Source organism: Panulirus ornatus, chromosome 9 (assembly GCF_036320965.1).
Source record: "Panulirus ornatus isolate Po-2019 chromosome 9, ASM3632096v1, whole genome shotgun sequence".
Lineage (NCBI taxonomy): Eukaryota > Metazoa > Arthropoda > Malacostraca > Decapoda > Palinuridae > Panulirus > Panulirus ornatus.
The window spans coordinates 6,778,739-6,803,780 of NC_092232.1; the positions used below are offsets into that span (position 1 = coordinate 6,778,739).

The 25,042-nt window shown below is 38.2% G+C and overlaps 1 protein-coding gene across 2 annotated transcripts in view; it reads right to left on the reverse strand.

Annotated features, from left to right (window-relative positions):
• Positions 1-204: 204 nt before the first annotated feature.
• The window catches only part of LOC139750189 (UBX domain-containing protein 4-like), a 32,856-nt gene continuing 8,018 nt past the window's right edge, over positions 205-25,042 (reverse strand). Inside the window, exons 5-11 of one of the 2 annotated variants that reach the window (XM_071664596.1) lie at positions 23,374-23,614; positions 22,202-22,320; positions 17,747-17,895; positions 16,699-16,833; positions 8,211-8,445; positions 5,705-5,916; positions 205-1,293 (exon numbers count right to left, since the gene is read on the reverse strand). In XM_071664596.1, the coding sequence (XP_071520697.1) occupies positions 1,167-1,293; positions 5,705-5,916; positions 8,211-8,445; positions 16,699-16,833; positions 17,747-17,895; positions 22,202-22,320; positions 23,374-23,614 (1,218 nt within the window). In that variant the 3' untranslated portion in view covers positions 205-1,166. The remainder of the gene's footprint in view (positions 1,294-5,704; positions 5,917-8,210; positions 8,446-16,698; positions 16,834-17,746; positions 17,896-22,201; positions 22,321-23,373; positions 23,615-25,042) is intronic. The other variant, XM_071664597.1, reaches the window with a different exon arrangement.

Here is a 25,042-nt window from a genome sequence, read left to right on the forward strand (position 1 = left end):
TTGCACATACCACTAGAGACAATGACAATATCTAAGGGGCATAAATTTACTGTACAAACTTCTGAACTTGAGTACACAATACATGGTACATGGAGATTGTTAATAAGTTTCATGATACCAATAATTCATTACAGTGACCACACAGCAATAACATACCTAGGAACAAAAAAATATCCAAATACAAGGAAATAAAACATTCATGAATGGTTTTTATATATTATATTTCATATGAACAGTCATAGTTTACAGACTTAGCAACTAAAATCTCTTAAAGTTGCATAGGCTTTTTAGATAATATAATCTCTAAACACAAACACACACACACACACACACACACACACACACACACTTACAAATGCATCAACACCCTCACACATTCTATAACAACTTTACGAACTGGTTGTACAATAAAAAATCAAAGTTGTATAACAAAGTTATCACTTCTTTCATAATTCAAGTAATGGGTTACATTAACATATTTTCCTCAACAGAACAAAATTCCTAACCCAGGCACAGACAAAGATATACATGCAAGCATGTGTGCGTGAACACATTCACATATTACCAGAAACTTATCTTCCACAGTATTCATGAAACACAAATTACCCTTACTTATGGGAACAAAAAAATCCAGAAATGCTTCAATTCTCACACAGAAAAAGTTGGCAAATTTTCAATTACATTTTACACCAGCAGAAGCCATACATGCAAGCATGTGTGCATGTACACAGATAATGGTGCATGTACACATTTAATGGTGCATGAACACATTCATGAAATACCAGAAAGTTACCCTGCACATTACTGATTATAATCAATTTACTATGACATGGATGATAAAAATTCTTAACAGAAAATTTTATGAATTCCATAATCTTTTAAGTTATTGCCCAGCACATCATTAATCACACTTTTACACTATCAGAATGATATATTCTTCATAGAAATGTATATATTTGTGGATATCTTTTGTTTTTATAGAACTCTACTCAACTATGATAATTCAAAACAAAAAGAAAAAAATCAGGAACTGTTCAGAGGTTGCATATGTTTGCTGTGACTATACAATGTTTACAACATAATCAGTACATATATCTTAAAACCAAAAGTGATTTTGTAATTTCTCGTTCACTCTAATCAACAGTTCTATATATATAACTCAGCTTTCACATCTGTTGAGTAGAGTTTCCATTCCAGGTATTATTTTCATCATCATCATCATCGTCATTATTGCCAAGACGATGGATATTTCCTTCCCGTCGAACTCTGATGTCTCCACGTCTCCCATAAGCTCTATTAGGGGGTTAGAACAAGAAAATACAAGTAGAAACTAATTCTTCTCCTTCAGTAACAGGTATATCAATTAATTCTACTTAAAGGAAGACCTGTGCATTTGGATAAATTGTCATTTTTTTCATGCTTGTTTGCCATTTTCCACTGTAGCAAGGTAACATCAAAAAGAGATGAATGTCCTCATTTGCTCACATCCACTTTCTAGCTGTCATGTACAATGCTCTGAAACTGGAGCCTGCAGCCAAGCCAAAGAGACCTTTCTGTGTTTTTTCTTTTTACAATTTCTTTTGCCCTAGTTCAGCCCACTACCAGCACTATACTCCCTGTAAATCACATTGCTCCAATGCTCCATCCCACACTCTTCTGCACTTACAGGCCATGGTAATTTAAAGCACTTCACTCACACCTTTCATCATGTCCTCAGTATCCCACTCTTCCTTGTTCCTTCCTTTCTCACACATACAGTGTATATCTTCTCAGTCTATCCTCACTTAGTTTCTCCATACATTCACACTATTTCAGTACACCCTCTTTCACTCTCTTAACCATATTCATCTTCCCTTGAAAGCAGTAAAAGAAAAGGATAGCAACATACCATACATGAAACAGGCACACAAACAGCTTGCTAAACTAAAATGTCAAAAGGGAACTTTTATACGAGTAGAAATCAGACAATGTAAAAATGTCTTGCATCCCTTCACAAAAGACATGATCCCTTTATCTTTTTCTCTATATTATCATCATCATTATCATACTTGATCACCCTTTCCCATGTAAGTGAGGTAGCACCAGGAAATGGACGAAGAAAGACCCATCCACTCATATACACAAATACACATGCACAGACATAGACATATATACACATGTAAATATTCATACTTGCTTGCCTTCATCCATTAGTGGTGCCACCCCAACCCACAGGAAACAGTGTCGCCACCCCCTGTGTCAGTGAGGTAGTGTCAGGAAAACAGACAAAAAGGACACATTCATTCACACTCAGTCTCTAGCTGTCATGTGTAATGCACCGTAACCACAGCTACCTACCCAGGCCCCACAGACCTTTCCATGGTTTACCCCAGACGTTTCACATGCCCTGATTCAGTCCACTGACAGCACGTCGACCCCGGTATACCACACTGTTCCAATTCACCCTATTCCTTGCACACCTTTCACCCTCCAGCATGTTCAGGTCCCGATTGCTCAAAATCTTTATCAGAAAAACTCCATCCTTCCATTTCCAATTTGGTTTCCCGCTTCTCCTTGTTCCCTCCACATCTGACACATGTATCCTCTTTGTCAACCTTTCCTCACTCACTCTCCATATGTCCAAACCATTTCAACACACCCTCCTCTGCTCTCTCAACCAAACTTTTTTTAACCACACATCTCTCTTACCCTTTCATTACTTACTTTATATATTACTTTATAAAAACTACAATAATAAAGATAAGCTTTGAGCTCAAGCCTCTTGACTTATCCCATCCATATCACTCCTGGTGTGGTGGGATTATAAAATAATTCCTTCTTGTTGCCATAAAGCATGCTACATGGATCAATCAATATTGATACATTACCATAGCATGACAAGGCAAGATCAGGAGCTGAGGAGGCAGTATAATATACCACTATATTATGTGTGGTTTCAGAAGTGGTAGAGGATGTGTGGATCAGGTGTTTGCTTTGAAGAATGTATGTGAGAAATACTTAGAAAAGCAAATGGATTTGTATGTAGCATTTATGGATCTGGAGAAGGCATATGATAGAGTTGATAGAGATGCTCTGTGGAAGGTATTAAGAATATATGGTGTAGGAGGAAAGTTGTTAGAAGCAGTGAAAAGTTTTTATCGAGGATGTAAGGCATGTGTACGTGTAGGAAGAGAGGAAAGTGATTGGTTCTCAGTGAATGTAGGTTTGCGGCAGGGGTGTGTGATGTCTCCATGGTTGTTTAATTTGTTTATGGATGGGGTTGTTAGGGAGGTGAATGCAAGAGTTTTGGAAAGAGGGGCAAGTATGAAGTCTGTTGTGGATGAGAGAGCTTGGGAAGTGAGTCAGTTGTTGTTCGCTGATGATACAGCGCTGGTGGCTGATTCATGTGAGAAACTGCAGAAGCTGGTGACTGAGTTTGGTAAAGTGTGTGAAAGAAGAAAGTTAAGAGTAAATGTGAATAAGAGCAAGGTTATTAGGTACAGTAGGGTTGAGGGTCAATTCAATTGGGAGGTGAGTTTGAATGGAGAAAAACTGGAGGAAGTGAAGTGTTTTAGATATCTGGGAGTGGATCTGGCAGCGGATGGAACCATGGAAGCGGAAGTGGATCATAGGGTGGGGGAGGGGGCGAAAATTCTGGGAGCCTTGAAGAATGTGTGGAAGTCGAGAACATTATCTCGGAAAGCAAAAATGGGTATGTTTGAAGGAATAGTGGTTCCAACAATGTTGTATGGTTGCGAGGCGTGGGCTATGGATAGAGTTGTGTGCAGGAGGATGGATGTGCTGGAAATGAGATGTTTGAGGACAATGTGTGGTGTGAGGTGGTTTGATCGAGTAAGTAACGTAAGGGTAAGAGAGATGTGTGGAAATAAAAAGAGCGTGGTTGAGAGAGCAGAAGAGGGTATTTTGAAATGGTTTGGGCACATGGAGAGAATGAGTGAGGAAAGATTAACCAAGAGGATATGTGTCGGAGGTGGAGGGAACGAGGAGAAGAGGGAGACCAAATTGGAGGTGGAAAGATGGAGTGAAAAAGATTTTGTGTGATCGGGGCCTGAACATGCAGGAGGGTGAAAGGAGGGCAAGGAATAGAGTGAATTGGAGCGATGTGGTATACCGGGGTTGACGTGCTGTCAGTGGATTGAATCAAGGCATGTGAAGTGTCTGGGGTAAACCATGGAAAGCTGTGTAGGTATGTATATTTGCGTGTGTGGACATATGTATATACATGTGTATGGGGGTGGGTTGGGCCATTTCTTTCGTCTGTTTCCTTGCACTACCTCGCAAACGCGAGAGACAGCGACAAAGCACAAAAAAAAAAAAAAAAAAATTATAATGATTAGTTATGATAATCATGCAATATCAGAGAGACAAGCGATGATCAAGGGTTTTCAAACCATTCAACAGTTGTCAGCCTAACCTATATATCCTTTACATATTCCATAAAGCATTCAACTCTGTCATAAGCTTGCTCCACATCCTGAAAAGCTGTTTACGGCTTCTTCCCTTTTACTATATAATTTACCAGAGCCATTTTCAACACAAAAATCTGATCCATACATCCCTTAACTTTCCTAAAATCCCCCTGCTCCTCACTTATTTTGCATTCAGTCACTTCCATCACAATTGACCAACATTCATGTGTACACTTTTACTGGTATATTCAACAGACTTGTCCCTCTAAAATTCCTAAATACATCCTTTGCATCTTTTCCTTTGAACAAAGGAACAATATTAGCTTTCACTCAGTCCTCAGCCACAACCTCCTGTTTACATTCTAAACTACATATCAAATGCATCCTCTCTGTCACACTTTTTCCTCCATACTTCAAAATTTCAGGTGTAAAATATCCACTCAAGGTGCCTTTCCTACCTTCAACCTCATTATTTCCCTTTTTACCTCCCTTCTTGCTACTAGTCCCAGCACTTGCATCCTTCTCCTTCCATCCTCTATATCCAAGCATGTAACAATTCCTGCCTCATCCTTGTCCCACATTCATCAGTTCTTCAAAATACTCTTTCCATCTTCCTTAACTTCCTCCCTTTGATTCTCATATTTACAGTTTTCACTCTCACATCCATCTCTTTTCTTTTTCACCTCCTTTCGGTACTACTTCTTATTTTCCTTAAACCTTTCACTCAAAATTTTCATCTAATCTTCGCTTTCCTCTATCAGCCTCTTAACATTCTGCTAACACATCTTATTTCTTCCCTCCTCCTTTGCTGAACTTCCAGCATTACATTCCTTTCAAGCAATTTACCAAATGCCTTTGCCTTCTCTTCCACAGCATTTCTAATCTCATATAGGCATCATTCATTTCCACTTTTATTTTCATATCTCACAACCTTGTATCCAACTACTAATTCTACTATCTTTAATAGTCTTTCTCTAAACATTTTAACCACCTAATTCACATATGCCCATATCCATACACTTACTGCACTTTTATCTGAATGATCGATCAGTCACCCTTCTTTCATACTCCTCCTTGCATTCTTTCTGCTTTATCTTTTTCCCTGCCAACACTTTTACTGCTCCATTCTTCATTATGCTGTACCTCCACTTCTCTCTGATCCTCATCTTTAGCAGTGAAACTGCAAAATTACAAGCCATCAATATGCATTAACTCGTTAACTCAAGCAACCAAATGGTGTATACATGTTTCATGATTATTACAGAAAGACAACAAAAATATACTCATTAACTAACGTTGCTGGACGCTGTTGAGAGGAGCCATCTTCACGAGGTCGTTTAACTTCTGGTTCATCTGGGGAGGGTGGAGGTGTACGGGGATCAGTGCTTCCACCTATGAACTGCCTGACTAGTCTTAGCAGGAACGTAACAGGAGACAGTAAAATCCAAAAGAGGTCCCAGATTCCACCAAAAGATGGTACCACACTACCACCGTCACCAGCACTAGTCTGATGGAAAATGCAATATCATTATATTGGCAAATGCTATATACATTTCATCCATATTATGAATATTCTACAAAACTGGCTAGATCAAGTAAAACCTATACATGTAATTATATTTTCATAGTTACAGACATCCCTCCACTCATACATTATACTAAAAAATGTGCTAAGTCATTCTGATTTTTATCTGCACTGTAGATATTCCTTTACCTGTCCTTACTAAACTCACTTACATATTCTCTCTAAAACTCCTCTTAATATATCTATGGCACTTTAGAATGTCAGCCATTTCATGAATCACTTCACTGTACCTCAATGTGACTTACTTAATCTTCACACTATTCACTTATAGCAATGTGCTAGTCATTAACTGCAAGAAAGCCACATTTTGCTCACAAACATTACCATGGGTTGCTCAAGTTTTCCAATGACATATTCATTTCTGCATTATTGCCCTTCAGCACACCAGCATTATACCTGTATTTCAATACATTTTTAATATCTCAGGCTCCAATCCATTGTACTTGCTGAGAATACTACCTAAATGTCAGTACCATTAACATTTCCAACTTTTGTTTATGCAATCATATTTCTCATTCCAACTGTTTCAAATACAAAAAACTTGTTTTTATCTGTGCTCATGTTAATCATTTTCTCAGTATCTGATATCACTTCACTATGAATTCTTAACTCATTTGCTGATATGTCATTCCTAGCTACCTCATCTTGTCGCAGCATTCCTGATTTTTTTTTTTTTCAATATCCACAATTACCTCTATTCACTTAATCAGACTCAAATACCAAAGACTATGGCAACAAAACGGTTTATGAGTTACCTCCAATAGTCATAATGCTCTATTTACCATTACTCTCAATTTCATCCTCATACATCAATCTATCCACATCTCTGATGCCCATTACCTCCAGGTACTCTCAGGAAGGGGCTGACCATGGTAAAAGTCTCCACTTATCCCTGTCCTTACTATGCATCCCTTGCATATACCATCACATGCATTCTTTCACTATTTCTTTCCTGCAATTCTCTCTTTCTCATGCATCATAACTTCTTAATATAGCTGGAATGGAGAAGAATGTATAAATGTTAATGTAGGACACTGTTAAACAAGTGAAACATTATAAGAATGACAAAACTCATTCTGGCTAATGTGTAACAAATCAAAATTGAATGCTAATTGGAAGATGATGGTTGTATTATTATAAGGAGATTTAGAGTACTAACAGAGTTAACTGAAGAAAAGTTGAAGAGATAAAGGATCTCAAAATGCTTAAAAAAATGCTTGATTAGGATGGAAGAAGGGATGGTGAATTAGTCATGTGACTGGAATATTTGAAATAGTTTGTACGTCTCATAAAGCTATTTTAGATATACGAGAGAGAAAAATGAGTACACAGCAAGATCATTACAGGAAAAGTACATGCAGAAGAAACCAAGTTCCCAAGATTATGTAAATGAGTAGGAACAGTAGACACATCATCAAATGACAAAGTAAGGGTTAGGAGGAAATTAAGGAGAAAAGACTAGGTATGAATCAAAGATAATGAATGAATAATGAAATCAAAACAATAAAAGTTTTTATGATGGAAGCAAGAGGATGTTGTGATGGAATATGGGGGATCCAAAGGGTGTTAGCATGGAAGCCTGTGAGAACAAGTGAAATGACAGGGATGTGATGAAATTTCACCTGTGCTAATGTAAGATGATATATTGGACGCAGACGGGTTAATATTTCCCAGAAAGTATTGTGATTAATGTGCCTTAAATGTGTGAGCTAAATCAGCATCTGCAAGATCAGCTTAAAATCACTCATTACACATAGCACCATAGGAATCTCTTGAAATCCTGTTTATCATCATTCTACTATATCCATGAATACTCATAACTGGAAGCTAATTTTCCAATATTTTTCACTAAGTATTGAACAATTTTCTTTTCCTGTAGAAAATGGGCAAAATCATGGCACTATCCAGTCCTTTTGTACTCTCTCATTTTTACAACTTTCTCTTTAAAGCCCAAAACCAGTGAACAGCTCCACTAATCCCATTCTTCATTTCCCTATATATCTCGATCATTTTCTAATCAAAGAAAGTCACACATGGCAACACATTCTCACTCAAATACCAACATGTATTCCTGTGAAAATGGGGACGCAAGGTGGAAAGTAGTCTTGAGAGATTCTTTATGTATCTCCTTGACTTCATTGCAGGAAATGGTGCATATGACAAAGTGAATCTATAAACAATTACAATCAATTTATGGTGAACAAGGTTCAACTTACAGACAAGATGAATATGATAGCTGATGGTACAAGCCCCAAGTCTCTGAGAGTGGTATTGTAGTCTTCTGTTGTGAAAGGTCTGTGGTGAACCGTTGATGCCAGGTGGAATCTAGAAAAAGGAAGCTGTATGTTCTGCTGTATATGCTGACGTACTTCTGCCAAAGTTGTTTCAGCTGGAAACCTAGCTATATTTGAAGATCCATTAGGAAGGCGAAACTTGAGTCTAGACGTACTGCTGTATGGAGAGAAGACAAGACGTCATAGTTCACAATAAAATCATAAATGGCACAACAAATGACATGAAGGGTTTCCATGAATGGTTGAGGTGAACAGTGTAGCTACCATAAACTACAAATACTACAATCACTGACAATTTCTTTTTCAAGTGTTGTCTAACAATAATATACAATTTTGTCAACTCATATTCCACCAAGGGCTGAAGCTTCCTTCTGAATAATACATATAACTATGTCTGTGCCTTACCAATACAAAGATATTCAAACAGCAACAGATCATTCGGTCCTTTCAAGGCTGTGGTGAAAGTAGAAGAGATCAAAATATACAGCTTTGTGCTTTTTTTTTTTTTTTTTTTTTGCTTTGTCGCTGTCTCCCGCATTTGCGAGGTAGCGCAAGGAAACAGACGAAAGAAATGGCCCAACCCACCGCCATACACATGCCTTGATTCAATCCACTGACAGCACGTCAACCCCGGAATACCACATCGCTCCAATTCACTCTATTCTTTGCCCTCCTTTCACCCTCCTGCATGTTCAGGCCCCGATCACACAAAATCTTTTTCACTCCATCTTTCCACCTCCAATTTGGTCTCCCTCTTCTCCTCGTTCCCTCCACCTCCGACACATATATCCTCTTGGTCAATCTTTCCTCACTCATTCTCTCCATGTGACCAAACCATTTCAAAACACCCTCTTCTGCTCTCTCAACCACGCTCTTTTTATTTCCACACATCTCTCTTACCCTTACGTTACTTACTCGATCAAACCACCTCACACCACACATTGTCCTCAAACATCTCATTTCCAGCACATCCATCCTCCTGCGCACAACTCTATCCATAGTCCACACCTCGCAACCATACAACATTGTTGGAACCACTAATCCTGCAAACATACCCATTTTTGCTTTCTGAGATAATGTTCTCGACTTCCACACATTCTTCAAGGCTCCCAGAATTTTCGCCCCCTCCCCCACCCTATGATCCACTTCCGCTTCCATGGTTCCATCCGCTGCCAAATCCACTCCCAGATATCTAAAACACTTCACTTCCTCCAGTTTTTCTCCATTCAAACTCACCTCCCAATTGAATTGACCCTCAACCCTACTGTACCTAATAACCTTGCTCTTATTCACATTTACTCTTAACTTTCTTCTTTCACACACTTTACCAAACTCAGTCACCAGCTTCTGCAGTTTCTCACATGAATCCGCCACCAGCGCTGTATCATCAGCGAACAACAACTGACTCACTTCCCAAGCTCTCTCATCCCCAACGGACTTCATACTTGCCCCTCTTTCCAAAACTCTTGCATTCACCTCCCTAACAACCCCATCCATAAACAAATTAAACAACCATGGAGACATCACACACCCCTGCCGCAAACCTACATTCACTGAGAACCAATCACTTTCCTCTCTTCCTACACGTACACATGCCTTACATCCTCGATAAAAACTTTTCACTGCTTCTAACAACTTGCCTCCCACACCATATATTCTTAATACCTTCCACAGAGCATCTCTATCAACTCTATCATATGCCTTCTCCAGATCCATAAATGCTACATACAAATCCATGTGCTTTTCTAAGTATTTCTCACATACATTCTTCAAAGCAAACACCTGATCCACACATCCTCTACCACTTCTGAAACCACACTGCTCTTCCCCAATCTGATGCTCTGTACATGCCTTCACCCTCTCAATCAATACCCTCCCATATAATTTGCCAGGAATACTCAACAAACTTATACCTCTGTAATTTGAGCACTCACTCTTATCCCCTTTGCCTTTGTACAATGGCACTATGCATGCATTCCGCCAATCCTCAGGCACCTCACCATGAGTCATACATACATTAAATAACCTTACCAACCAGTCAACAATACAGTCACCCCCTTTTTTAATAAATTCCACTACAATACCATCCAAACCTGCTGCCTTGCCGGCTTTCATCTTCCGCAAAGCTTTTACTACCTCTTCTCTGTTTACCAACTCATTTTCCCTAACCCTCGCACTTTGCACACCACCTCGACCTAAAACACCCTATATCTGCCACTCTATCATCAAACACATTCAACAAACCTTCAAAATACTCACTCCATCTCCTTCTCACATCACCACTACTTGTTATCACCTCCCCATTTGCGCCCTTCACTGAAGTTCCCATTTGCTCCCTTGTCTTACGCACTTTATTTACCTCCTTCCAGAACATCTTTTTATTCTCCCTAAAATTTAATGATACTCTCTCACCCCAACTCTCATTTGCCCTTTTTTTCACCTCTTGCACCTTTCTCTTGACCTCCTGTCTCTTTCTTTTATACATCTCCCAATCAATTTCATTTTTTCCCCGCAAAAATCGTCCAAATGCCTCTCTCTTCTCTCTCACTAATACTCTTACTTCTTCATCCCACCACTCACTACCCTTTCTAATCAACCCACCTCCCACTCTTCTCATGCCACAAGCATCTTTTGCGCAATCCATCACTGATTTCCTAAATACATCCCATTCCTCCCCCACTCCCCTTACTTCCATTGTTCTCACCTTTTTCCATTCTGTACTCAGTCTCTCCTGGTACTTCCTCACACAAGTCTCCTTCCCAAGCTCACTTACTCTCACCACCCTCTTCACCCCAACATTCACTCTTCTTTTCTGAAAACCCATACAAATCTTGACCTTAGCCTCCACAAGATAATGATCAGACATCCCTCCAGTTGCACCTCTCAGCACATTAACATCCAAAAGTCTCTCTTTCGCGCGCCTGTCAATTAACACGTAATCCAATAACGCTCTCTGGCCATCTCTCCTACTTACATAAGTATACTTATGTATATTTCGCTTTTTAAACCAGGTATTCCCAATCATCAGTCCTTTTTCAGCACATAAATCTACAAGCTCTTCACCATTTCCATTTACAACACTGAACACCCCATGTATACCAATTATTCCCTCAACTGCCACATTACTCACCTTTGCATTCAAATCACCCAACACTATAACCCGGTCTCGTGCATCAAAACCACTAACACACTCATTCAGCTGCTCCCAAAACACTTGCCTCTCATGATCTTTCTTCTCATGCCCAGGTGCATATGCACCAATAATCACCCATCTCTCGCCATCAACTTTCAGTTTTACCCATATTAATCAAGAATTTACTTTCTTACATTCTATCACATACTTCCACAACTCCTGTTTCAGGAGTACTGCTACTCCTTCCCTTGCTCTTGTCCTCTCACTAACCCCTGACTTTACTCCCAAGACATTCCCAAACCACTCTTCCCCTTTACCCTTGAGCTTCGTTTCACTCAGAGCCAAAACATCCAGGTTCCTTTCCTCAAACATACTACCTATCTCTCCTTTTTTCACATCTTGGTTACGTCCACACACATTTAGGCACCCCAATCTGAGCCTTCGAGGAGGATGAGCACAGCTTTGTGCTGGAAGAGTTAAAATCCAAATAAAGTGCTTAAAGAGAATGAAAGCAATAAGTTTCCTCAATTTGTCTTGTCATTCTGCATTACATGAAATTCCTTCATACTAAATCTTGTATGGAAAGGCTAGAATGTAAATGAAGTAAAACCTTCATTCGGCGAGAAAATCTAACCTCTGAAACCTAATGAAAATTACAATCATAAAACTCCAAAATCTATCTTATCATGTCTGGAATGATGGGGTTAATTGGTGACTGGAGTAGCTTGTTAATACCTCATATTTCACAGGAACTTGCTATGTAAGTCTGGTCTCATGGTCAAAACTTTTTTTTTCTGGTACACAATGAAAAACCTGTACACAGTTCAAAAAAAAATGTTTTTCACTTACTGATGCTAACCCACAATCCTTTTTTCATACCTGCCTGCCATTTTCTGCCTTACTAAGTTAGTACCATGCATTAACTCTCAACTTTCTCCTTTCATACACTCTTTTCCAAGAATAACTTTTTTCACTACCCTCTTTCTACCCATGAAATTTCTTTTCCTAAACCACTTCAAACTTTCACACTTGCTTATACCAAGAAATAGTTGGACATTTCACCAGCTGCCTCTCTCAGCAAATCCAACTGTCTTTCCTCTGCCTGCATGTCAATTGGTACATAATCTAATAAAGCCCCTGACCACAACCCTATGAATCAACGTATACTTATGCATGCAACTTCTATTTACACCAGGTACTCTATCTGTCTATATCTCTGATCCCGATCCCTCCAGGAACTCCAATCAAGAGGTTGGCTATGATAAAAAGTCTCTCCACTTAACGTGTCCTAACACGCCTCCCTCGCATACACCATTCCATGCATTCTTCACCACATCTCTCCCTCCAGTGCTTTCCACTCTATTTTCCCACGTTGCAGGTGGCATCCCTCTCAAACCAACCCCTACTATTATGCTATCATAACCTCTCCTTATAAACTCCTTGTCCTGCATTATTTCCACATGCCCAAAGATCCTCAAAAAGTTCTTAGTTTTATAGTTATGTTTGAAGTAAGACAGTCACTTCCCTGTCAACAGGTTCATTAATTACAGAAAACAGTGACTTGGTTCAAGACAATGAAGCCATGACAAAAACACTAAATTACTTTTTGCATCTGCATTTACGAATGAAGACACAATCCCATGTCCCACAACCAGTCGCAGTGATAAAGGAGAGGAAAACCTTAAAAAAATTGACATAAAAGCTGAGGTCATAATTTCAGTAATAAAACATAATAGGAATAAATACCTTGATAAGTTTTTTCAAAGAAGAATGAAAGAGGTGAAAAATGAGATGGTTAAACCCTTAACTGCCTTTTTCACAAAGACACCTGCTAAGGGAAAAGTTCCAGACGAATGGAAGTCTGCCAATGTAACACCAATATGCAAAAAGGTAACAAGTCACTGCCTGGAAATTATCGCTCTATTGCTGGAAAACTTATGGAAACTATCATTCAAGACAGAATTGGAAACCATTTAAAGAACCATCACTAAACAAGCGATTCTAGGCATTGTTCTTGATGAAATCACTCATATACATCTGTTTGACTTCTTTTATAATGTAATCACCATGTACGATGAAGTTAAGCAGTTGATGTTATCTAATCTTGATTTTCAAAAAGCTTTCCATAAGGTTCCACACCAAAGGTTAAAAGAAAAAATTTCAGTCACATAGCACTGATGATGAGCTTTTGTGGACTGGAAATTGGCTGACTGGCTGTAAACAAAGAGCTCTGATCAATGGTCAAGCTACAGAATGGTTAGATGTAACAAGTGGAGTACTACAAGAATCAATCTTGGGACCGGTTCTTTTCTCAAATATATTTGTGATATTGATCACAGGCTGCATTGTAAGATACCAAAATGCACTGATGATTCAAAGCTTACAAAGCTTACAAAACTTACAAAGTTTAAAGCTTCAAACTAAACAACTGATGAACTGGGCTCATAAGCGGTATATGAATCTTAATATTGATAAGTGCAAAGTTTTACATACTAATAGTAAAAAAGAAAAGGAAAGCTATAGTATGAACCATGTCAAACTGCAAACAGTAAGAAGAAAAAGTCTTGGGCATAATAATCTCCAGTGACCCAAAACCAAGAAAGCAGTGCACAGAAGTGAAAAGAGTGAACAGAATTCTTAGATTCGTAAATAGGGACTTCAAATTCAAGTACAAGGAAATCATTCTCATTCTTTACAATTACCTGGTTCATCTAAATTCTGAATACTGTGTTCAGTTCTGGTCACCTGACCTTAAAAAAAGACAGACAGAATGAAGAAAATACAGCAGTGAGCTACTAAGATGATTCCTGGACTGAGAAACAAATCATATGGAAGCAGATTAAATAACATGAATCTTTTTAGCTTAGAAAGGGAGAGATAAGAGGTGATATAATAAAACTGTTCAAAATTATAAAAGGCTTTGATGATTTTAAACTATCAAGTTACTTACAACTTGATTTGTCTGATTTTACGCAAACTTGAGGGCAAACATTTTACTTCAAACAAGGTGAAGTACTCTCTCTTCAACAGGATTGTTAACATACTACAATTTTTTTCCTATTTGAGTGATTGAAAGAAGTACTAAAGATACATTTAAGAACAGACTTGATAAATACTTTGCTTAATGTCCATGTCTTGTATCATTTGAGCATCCATAGTCACAATGACAATTTGCAGGTTATTCTCTATGAATGATCTGTATGCCTTCAACTTTTACCACATTAATCTATGAGTTTCTGGTATCTTCCACAATCACAAACACAATGATCTGTTGTTGTTTGAATTCCCTTGTATTTAGTTTCACCCATTCTACCACTTCCTTTCCACTCCCTTCCATACCAAATCACTCATACACCTCCCTCATTACTTTCATCATTCCTTCTAGTCATACCACATGCTCCTCTCATATAACTGATTTTCAGAGCCTGGATTCTTGACCTCTGACTCATCTTATGTCCATGTTTTAGTTGAACATGTCTCGGTTGAGAGGAATATGCCGTCCTTTCCTCCTTCCTTCACTTCCATGCTTACACATCTACTTTTCATTATTCTATCAAAGGACCCAGTATCTCTTCTACCCTGTGCTGCTCCCACATCTCTCCTTCCAAATCACCAAGATAGCTCCTAAATAAATTCTTGTCACACATAGTCACAATCATCAATCCCTTTTTTCAGCACATCATTCAACAAGCTGTTCACCATTTTCATTTACACTTAATATCCCATGCCCACAATCATACCCTAAAGTGATAAATCACCTACTCTTGCATTCACAATCTCCCACCACTAAATCTTGATCCCTTGTATCAAAACTGCTAAAGCATTCATTCAGCTCCTCCCAGAGGACTCGGTTCTCTTCATTCCTCTTGCTACTAGGTGGATAAACAATGACAACCATCTTCCCTTTGCAACATTATTTCTTTTCTCACCTAAATGAATCCAAACTCACCTCCTTACACTCAGACAAATTTGCTCAATTCTTCCTTCAGCAGATGTGCCAACCACACCTTACCTATTACCCCCACACTAACCCAAGAGTTTACCCTTCAAACATTCCTAAACCATATTTACCATTTCCCCTTAAGCTTAATTTTGCTCAGAGCCAGAGAATTCATGTTCCTCTCCCCAAACATATCAGCCATCTCTCCCTTCTTATCCTGGAAACATCCACACACATTCAGACATTCCACCCTAAGCCCTTGAGGAGCACTCCTTGCTTGGCTCCTTCTGTTCCCACTTTTAGACAGTGAAATAAAAGGAAAAGATGATTTGTAGCCCATGCTTTCACCCTATTTAGTCACCTTCAATGACAAGCAAAATATACTTGGGTTGTATTCTTTTTCCTCTATCCCCAAAAATTTCACATAAAAGATTAGGTAAAAATTACACTATCAGCTTTCTCTCCAGACTTAACTTAAATGGAAAAAACATTGGCAAGCTAAAAAATTATAAAACCAAATGAAAAAGGAAAGGGGAACATAAAATCAAGATGAATGTTTCACGAGGTGACATTATTATCTGTTTTCAATACCCTTTGTTGTGTAAAATAACATTCACGTATAACGATTCATGCAAATATAATAATACATAAGCACATATGTACTGTAATATCGATTCATGCAAATATAATAATACATAAGCACATATGTACTGTAATATCTATGTGCTAAAAGTAATATAAACAAAACAGAAAGAAAGAACAGAAAAACAGAATAATAAAAGGGTGAGTGAGTGCATATGTCAATATCAGTAAGTGTTTTATGTCAGCTAGCACTGGCTGGCAAAATCTAAATATCTCTCAGCAAACATGAGCAATTTCATACCCCTTTTATACAGTATATATTCTAGTTTAGTGTGGCCATACGTACACTATACTGTGTGTGAAGGGGTGTAAAAACACAAAAGACTCATTTTCTTATGATGTTAGAAGTTCCAATCAATGGCAGAAGTCCATATCAAGGCCAGGCCTTGACTGAAACACAAGAAAGTTAATGGAAAGGGAATAAGAGGAGACAAGGGAAAGTATTTACACATTTTGAAGAAAGCAAAAAACCTGTCTTTTAAAATATGCCAGGTTGAAGTTACTGGGAAAGATATGAGAGGGTAGGGAGTTGCAAGGCTTCAAGGTGTATGGAAAGATACAGTTATCAAAAAAGCCAACCCTTGAACTAACAATGGTAAAACAGTAATCAAGTGATGCAGCAGCTCTCCAAGTACTGTGCACAACTACAGTATTGGCATTTCATTATCAAAAAGAAAACTGCTACTTTCACTAACTTATCTGAAGTTGCAGGAGAGGATGCTGGGCTAGCATTGCATACAGAAGCTGATTCTTGACTTGAAGAAGCCTGTTCACCAGAAAACAAAGCAGCCCGGGCTTCATGCTCAACTCTGTCTGCAGCTATCTGTGCTCTGAGGATAACAAAAGACAATGAAAAATTTTTCAAACCAAAAAACAAAGCTATTTCTCATAATCATATTAAAGATTTGATCTCCTTTATCTGTAAGCACTCAATTCACTCAAATATAATGCATTTTCTGCTTAATCTCCCTGTCTGAATTATTTGTACATATCTTAATGGCCCAATATCACTTCATATACAGTGTCTGCAAAAAATATCATCTCCCTCCATATATTTTCAAAGGTGATACACACAGATAAGGTATAACCATAATATGCTCTAGGGGTGAACTCATCATACATTTGGATGCTGGGACTAGTGCTTCCAACAATGTGAGCACCAGCAACCTGCCTCAGGCAATCTTGAGGGTAGGATTTTCTCTATCAACTCTTCCAGGCTGCCTCTTCATTTTGGGAATAATATTTCTGGGCACTGCATTTACTCTACCTGTACTTCAACATGGTTGGCTCTTGCCTTTCAACAGAGGAGAAAGCCCAAATTCTTGCTTGGAAGCAAGAAAATGTGGGTAAAAGTGAGATTTATAGGTGCATTGGGCACTCAGAATAGACAATCAAGTGGCTGCTTCTTTCAACACCTCATCAGTGCCCTGCCTCACACGGAGCAAGACCCTATGGACTTAAAACAATGATCTAAAATACTTCAGCAACCTTGCCAATTCTATGCCCAAATGTCTGGAGATGGTAACCAAGATTAAAGGAGACATGACAAAATAGTAAAACGTAAGTGTGATTTTGTCTTTGAAAATGTATGGGGAGGCACTGTAACAAATCATCCATACACTCTGAAACAAATATTGACTGAATTTCCAAGGCATTCCTAAACTTTCAAGTTTCAAGGCAAAACATCAATTCCAATTTTTCAAGCTTACTAATTTTTGTTAAAGGTCTAAGGATATTCCTTACCTAACTTTTTCCCTTGCTAATCTGTCTTCTTCCTTGTCCTTTTTAAAGTCTCGTACTATTGCTTTAAGTTCTGCATCTTGCTGTTGTTGTCTCTTCTTGTTTACTTCTTGTCCCGTTTTCCTACGTTCCATCTCTTTTTGCCTTTCTTCCTGACAGTTGAAGACAGGAGATAAAGAAAATAAATTCCTGGCAAATCAAATATATTCATACACATTATACACACACACACACACACACACACATATATATACATATATATATATATATATATATATTGATAATTAGATATTCCACGTATTCCTGGTGTCTAAGGCGATAATGGAGAGGGGGGGTGAATCTCCCTCTCGTTTTTTTTTTTTTTTTTCGTTTTCAAAGAAGGAACAGAAATTGGCCAGGTGAGGGTATTCCCTCAAAGGCCCAGTCCTCTGTTCTTAACGCTACCTCGCTAATGCGGGAAACGCGAATAGTTTGAAAGAAAAGAAAGAAAGATATATATAATATATATATATATTTTTTTTATACTTTGTCGCTGTCTCCCGCATTTGCGAGGTAGCGCAAGGAAACAGACGAAAGAAATGGCCCAACCCACCCCCATACACATGCCTTGATTCAATCCACTGACAGCACGTCAACCCGGATACCACATCGCTCCAATTCACTCTATTCTTTGCCCTCCTTTCACCCTCCTTCATGTTCAGGCCCCGATCACACAAAATCTTTTTCACTCCATCTTTCCACCTCCAATTTGGTCTCCCACTTCTCCTCGTTCCCTCCACCTCCGACACATATATCCTCTTGGTCAGTCTTTCCTCACTCATTCTCTCCATGTGCCCAAACCATTTCAAAACACCCTCTTCTGCTCTCTCAACCACGCTCTTTTTATTTCCACACATCTCTCTTACCCTTACGTTACTTACTCGATCAAACCACCTCACACCACACATTGTCCTCAAACATCTCATTTCCAGCACATCCATCCTCCTGCGCACAACTCTATCCATAGCTCACGCCTCGCAACCATACAACATTGTTGGAACCACTATTCCTTCAAACATACCCATTTTTGCTTTCCGAGATAATGTTCTCAACTTCCACACATTCTTCAAGGCTCCCAGGATTTTCGCCCCCTCCCCCACCCTATGATCCACTTCTGCTTCCATGGTTCCATCCGCTGCCAGATCCACTCCCAGATATCTAAAACACTTTACTTCCTCCAGTTTTTCTCCATTCAAACCACCTCACACCACACATTGTCCTCAAACATCTCATTTCCAGCACATCCATCCTCCTGCGCACAACTCTATCCATAGCCCACGCCTCGCAACCATACAACATTGTTGGAACCACTAATCCTGCAAACATACCCATTTTTGCTTTCCGAGATAATGTTCTCGACTTCCACACATTCTTCAAGGCCCCCAGAATTTTCGCCCCCTCCCCCACCCTATGATCCACTTCCGCTTCCATGGTTCCATCCGCTGCCAGATCCACTCCCAGATATCTAAAACACTTCACTTCCTCCAGTTTTTCTCATTCAAACTGTTTCAAATACAAAAAACTTGTTTTTATCTGTGCTCATGTTAATCATTTTCTCAGTATCTGATATCACTTCACTATGAATTCTTAACTCATTTGCTGATATGTCATTCCTAGCTACCTCATCTTGTCGCAGCATTCCTGATTTTTTTTTTTTCAATATCCACAATTACCTCTATTCACTTAATCAGACTCAAATACCAAAGACTATGGCAACAAAACGGTTTATGAGTTACCTCCAATAGTCATAATGCTCTATTTACCATTACTCTCAATTTCATCCTCATACATCAATCTATCCACATCTCTGATGCCCATTACCTCCAGGTACTCTCAGGAAGGGGCTGACCATGGTAAAAGTCTCCACTTATCCCTGTCCTTACTATGCATCCCTTGCATATACCATCACATGCATTCTTTCACTATTTCTTTCCTGCAATTCTCTCTTTCTCATGCATCATAACTTCTTAATATAGCTGGAATGGAGAAGAATGTATAAATGTTAATGTAGGACACTGTTAAACAAGTGAAACATTATAAGAATGACAAAACTCATTCTGGCTAATGTGTAACAAATCAAAATTGAATGCTAATTGGAAGATGATGGTTGTATTATTATAAGGAGATTTAGAGTACTAACAGAGTTAACTGAAGAAAAGTTGAAGAGATAAAGGATCTCAAAATGCTTAAAAAAATGCTTGATTAGGATGGAAGAAGGGATGGTGAATTAGTCATGTGACTGGAATATTTGAAATAGTTTGTACGTCTCATAAAGCTATTTTAGATATACGAAAGGGGAAAAAAAAAAAAAAAAAAAAAAAAAAAAAAAAAAAAAGGTATATATATGTTGAAATGCATACATATGTATATGTGTGTGTGTGGACGAGTATGTATATACATGTGTATGCAGGTGGGTTGGGCCATTCTTTCATCTGTTTCCCTGTGCTACCTTGCTAACGCGGGAGACAGCGACAAATTATAATAATAATAAAAACATAAAAAAATCACATTCTAACTGCTTAATACAAGTCATCTTTCAGCCAATACATTGGAGTTAAACCAATAAGGTTTCATATAACATTTGTGAAAGTACAGATATCCAATCCCAATTCTGGAATGCCTAGGGCATGAGCCATGCTAGATTTTGGAATGATCCAGTTATTGTGGTTGTTTGACCTAGTATGTACAAAAAATATACATAAAGTAAGAAATACATAAGTAAAAGCTGTTACCGTACTTGCCAACTTATTGCTGTTTCTGCTTTCAAAGTAAGGGCTGTAGGATAATGTTTTTTAATATTTCATCTGAGGACAAGGAAACACCTGACATAATTTCTTAAGCTGGAATTGATGAAGGAATACCTGTAGAAGTTGAATGTGTAGGCTCAATAGGATTTTCACTAATTTGAATAAGTTTTTGATTATGTCCAGCACTTTTACTTGTTTATTACACTTTGGCCTTTCTATCTGAATGCTTCCCCAAATTCTAGTAGCATTCATATTGTATAATTCACTAACACAGCCCCTATATTCAAGAACTTTTACTAATTTTTCAGTACAGTTGATACACATCAATATAAAATGTTTCCTATCTTTTTCATCACATTCAACAATGCTCTCAGTCATTTTTCTTTGGTATGGATCTATCACTACTTGCAATATATCAGTCTTTGAGCTGGTTCACCACAGGAATGACACTGTTCATGTAAACAATCCTTTAGTATACTCTAATAAATCAAGTAGAATTTGTTTTTTGTGCTAAGTACAAAATCCATGAAAATATGGTTCAGAATCATTGTCTAGAAGCAATATAGAAAGCCACAAGTTAGGCCAAGCATATACCAAAATGTCTTTGGGTAGGTTTTACCATGTTTTAACAACAAACCATATGGCAATCTTGATGGTTGTCTTTTTGGAATGTCTGAATCCCCTATCCACAGTTGTAAGTACTTAGAAATTTTCTCATGAATTCATCATTACAGAAGAACTCAAAAAGCATGTAAACTTACTTGATCCATGCAAGAAGGAAAGAAGGATGTGCAATTGTGCTATCATCAAGAGTATGGAGATGTGTTACAGAACATGGATGGAATGAATCAAGAATAGCATGGGTGAAAGGAAAGATTGGACTGTGAAGCATGCATGGGTAAATATATATGCACCTCTGAATATGATGACTAAGCAAGATAAGATTGAAATGAAGTGTTTCTGGAGAAATCTGAATGACTCTATAAATGGTTTTGTAAGGAAAGGAAAGTGGTTATAACAGGTCATGTAAATGTACTTTTTCTAAGATCTCTAAACTCTGAGCCAACTGATATGATTTTCTAAGATCTCTAAACTGAGCCAACTGACATGATTAAATTCATTAACTTTTGCCTATTACTGCATTCTGCCAATGTGGCAATATGCTGTTGTCAATGGGAGCCACAAACATAAAACATTACAATATTCATCAATATGAGAAACATGAGATGCTACTTAAATACAGGACAGAATCGAAGTGGGGAATGTAAATAAGGTAGTCAGCTGCTCCCTAGCTATCAGGTGACTGTTCTAAGCCAATCAGCAGAGAAAAGCTAAGCCTTCAAAGTCAGCATATATAAACAGCATCAAGTGAAGAGAGAGGATGAATGGGTTGAGCTTTCTTGATACCTAAGCATTGTCTTCCCAGTGTCTCAAAATTCAAGCAAGATACAAATTTTTGCCAATGAGCACAATGTACATAGTTCAGATTTTAGATAATATGCAAGTTCCTGAGTCATTAGTATTTTTAGGGAATGATACTTCCATTTCATTATGGTAATCTGGTTTTCATGTACAGTGACACAAGCTGCATTTAACTAGACATAATACAAGTACATGTTTTTTACAGACTGTCATCAAAATAAAACTAACTAAAAATCTGATTGCTGCTTACCTCTGCCTTCTCCTGGGCCTCTTTTGCTTGTTTTTGTGCCAAAAGGAGCTTGGCCCTTTCAACTCTTTCCTCTAGATCCTGTTTTTTTGATGTCTCATCATCATCCCTTACTTCTGCAGCTGATAATACAAAGACATCATCGTAAGTATACAAAAATGCTCAATACTGCCTATGACTGCAGTTAGTCATTTCCTAAAGATTCCAAATGTCTTTTTGGTAAGGCTGCTTGAAGAAGAAAACAAATCATGAGAAAATGATCCAGGTAAGACCTGGTGGTGCAAATGATTTTTGTTTCTCCTTGCCCTGGCACTTACCCACCCTGGTAGCTCGCACATAAATCTTGCATTCAAGTAAGGCCATTGATTCAACTAAATGGGATAATCTGGGGGAAATGAGACGATAAGTTAAAACTGTAAACCATTTTCCTGTACTTATATCATCTCCAGCAACAGCAGAAATGCATGATAAGACTTTCTCAGCAGTAACAGACATGTAAATTATTCATAATTCATCAAAGTTAACACATTAATGATAATTACCAAAATGAAGAGACTCACTTCACCACCTGACCCAAAGCTATATCCCTCCAATCAGAAGAGATGACCCAGACTGACTATTGATGTCTTGGGATATGCAAGTAAGCAGTCATATCTTCCTCCAGGAGGGTGTTTTAAAGTCACAGCAGACTGACAAAGCATGGTTTAATTTCCAACAAACTAATTTCCAACTTAGAATGTCTCTAGTCCAGAGAAAAAGCTTGAAACAAATACTGTAAGGGTCAGGATTCAGTAGTAGCAGCAAAATCTTTTTCAACTCAATTTGAGGATTGAAGTGTAGACATGAATAAAGAAAGTGAGCCACTCATTAGAGAAACAATTTGAGCCCTACTTAATGCCACTGTAACCCAAAAATGTATGAAACAGGGGTAGATGTTTCAGTAGGTGAATGGTGTTGAACAATCAATGCCTGCTGTGCACATATCTGCTATAATCATCTCTTCCAAAGGAGGGAATTTGACTCCTTACATGTATAAAATAATCTGTCCCTTTTCTCTATAATAACCAAAGGTTAGGTAAACTCTGAAAAATAGTCTTAATCTACATCTAACCTAAGGCCATATGAAATCAGACTTAAAATCAAACCCATTCTTTCTAATAGCTCACGATGCTTACCTTCAGCTGCGCTAGCTTCCGGCATGCAATTATCTTGTGGTTCTGTGGCTGAATCAGCCTCAACTATTGCTTCATCTTTACTGTCTAGTAACAACTCTGGTTCCTCTGTTTGCAAGTCTTCAGTAGCCATTGGAGTTTCATCCTGATGCTGCTCCTCATGATCAACAACAACTGGCTGAGATGTTTCACAATTGGAGGATGGGGGACTGTTCTCATCAACAGCTGAGCTTGTACTGGTTTCCTGAAAATGCATTTTTATTTTCAGACATGGTGAGAAAAAAAGAAAGGGGACATCTCAGATGATAAGTGAAGGGCATGAGATAAAGCAGGCAGAAATTAATCTGAGTTCCTTAATTCTGTAGACCTGACCTCTGAAGGTGGAAAGACATAGTTAGAGGAAGTATCTCCCCTCATGGAGACTCTTTTGCCACAGCCAATCCCTAGAGGGTATTCCTGGAAAGAACAGGCATCAGATATACCAACAGATAGATAGAGAGACAAGAACTACACAGTTCTGCTGTTTGAGGAAATATCAAGGTATCTTAATGGTTTAGAATACAGCTGAGGGAGTTACATGCTATCAAGAGTTGTGAATGATATAGAAAAAGATTGTACATTTATGGAGCAAGTTCCAGCAACTGAAATCTACATGGGGCAAAAAGGAAAGATGGAACCTCTACCAGGGAGGGAAAAGTGATGGCTACTGTAATGCTGGCTCGCTATGATTTCATCACTTATCCCTAACACCAGGGTGGTGAGACCATCTCATTTGCTACAAAATTTGTTTAATATAGGTATTTCATCTATCAACACCCTATATGCCTAAACTCAGAAAACAGCAAGATGGTCTATAGAGAACCTCCTCAAAGCTTTATAATCTAAATGTCCATCCAGTATGATACGCCTTGAAAACTGAAACTCCTTCATGTGCTTCCACCTTTTCACTTAATACTGTATACTCCATATCTTACCCAATCATGTAAATTCCTTTTAAGTACAGTATACTCCACACCTTACCCATACATTACTTTTAAGTACAGTATACTCCATATCTTACCCAGTCATGTAAATTCCTTTTAAGTAGTCTCACAATTATCCATTATTGCCTTCATGTACTTCCTTTAACATGTTAACTTTTTACTTGGTAAAAAGCAATCTACAATTTCATCCTTCAACTTGTTCAACTCCACATCTTGTGACTGTAGTACTTTTCTAATGTTCTTTGATATTATTGGTACGCACACAAGTGCACTATATCTCTTCTGCTAAAGGTCACTTTTTCATATTGTTATTTCTATGACAGAGCTCCAAGACTTTAGGGGCAGCCTTTCCAAATGCTGTTTTTGGTCTTCTCCCACTGTTCTAATACACCATCTTTACACTGTTTGCCTCAAACATGCCAGTGATTTTTCTGTCAAATCCCCAACATTCAATCTATCAAAATCCTATCAAATATATCTAAAACTCCTAGTGTATCTATCATTGGTCATTAATTAAAGGGAAGGATTGAAGACACTTGACATACTGTTGATAAGTGATAAGTCTGCTACTTGTACAGATAACTTTGGAATTAAGAGGCATTCCCAATCTGGGTAAGTATTTGGTAAATAAAATCAACATAGTGCCAAGTCTTTAGCTACTACTGGTAGAATCCTTTAGTTCTGCCATA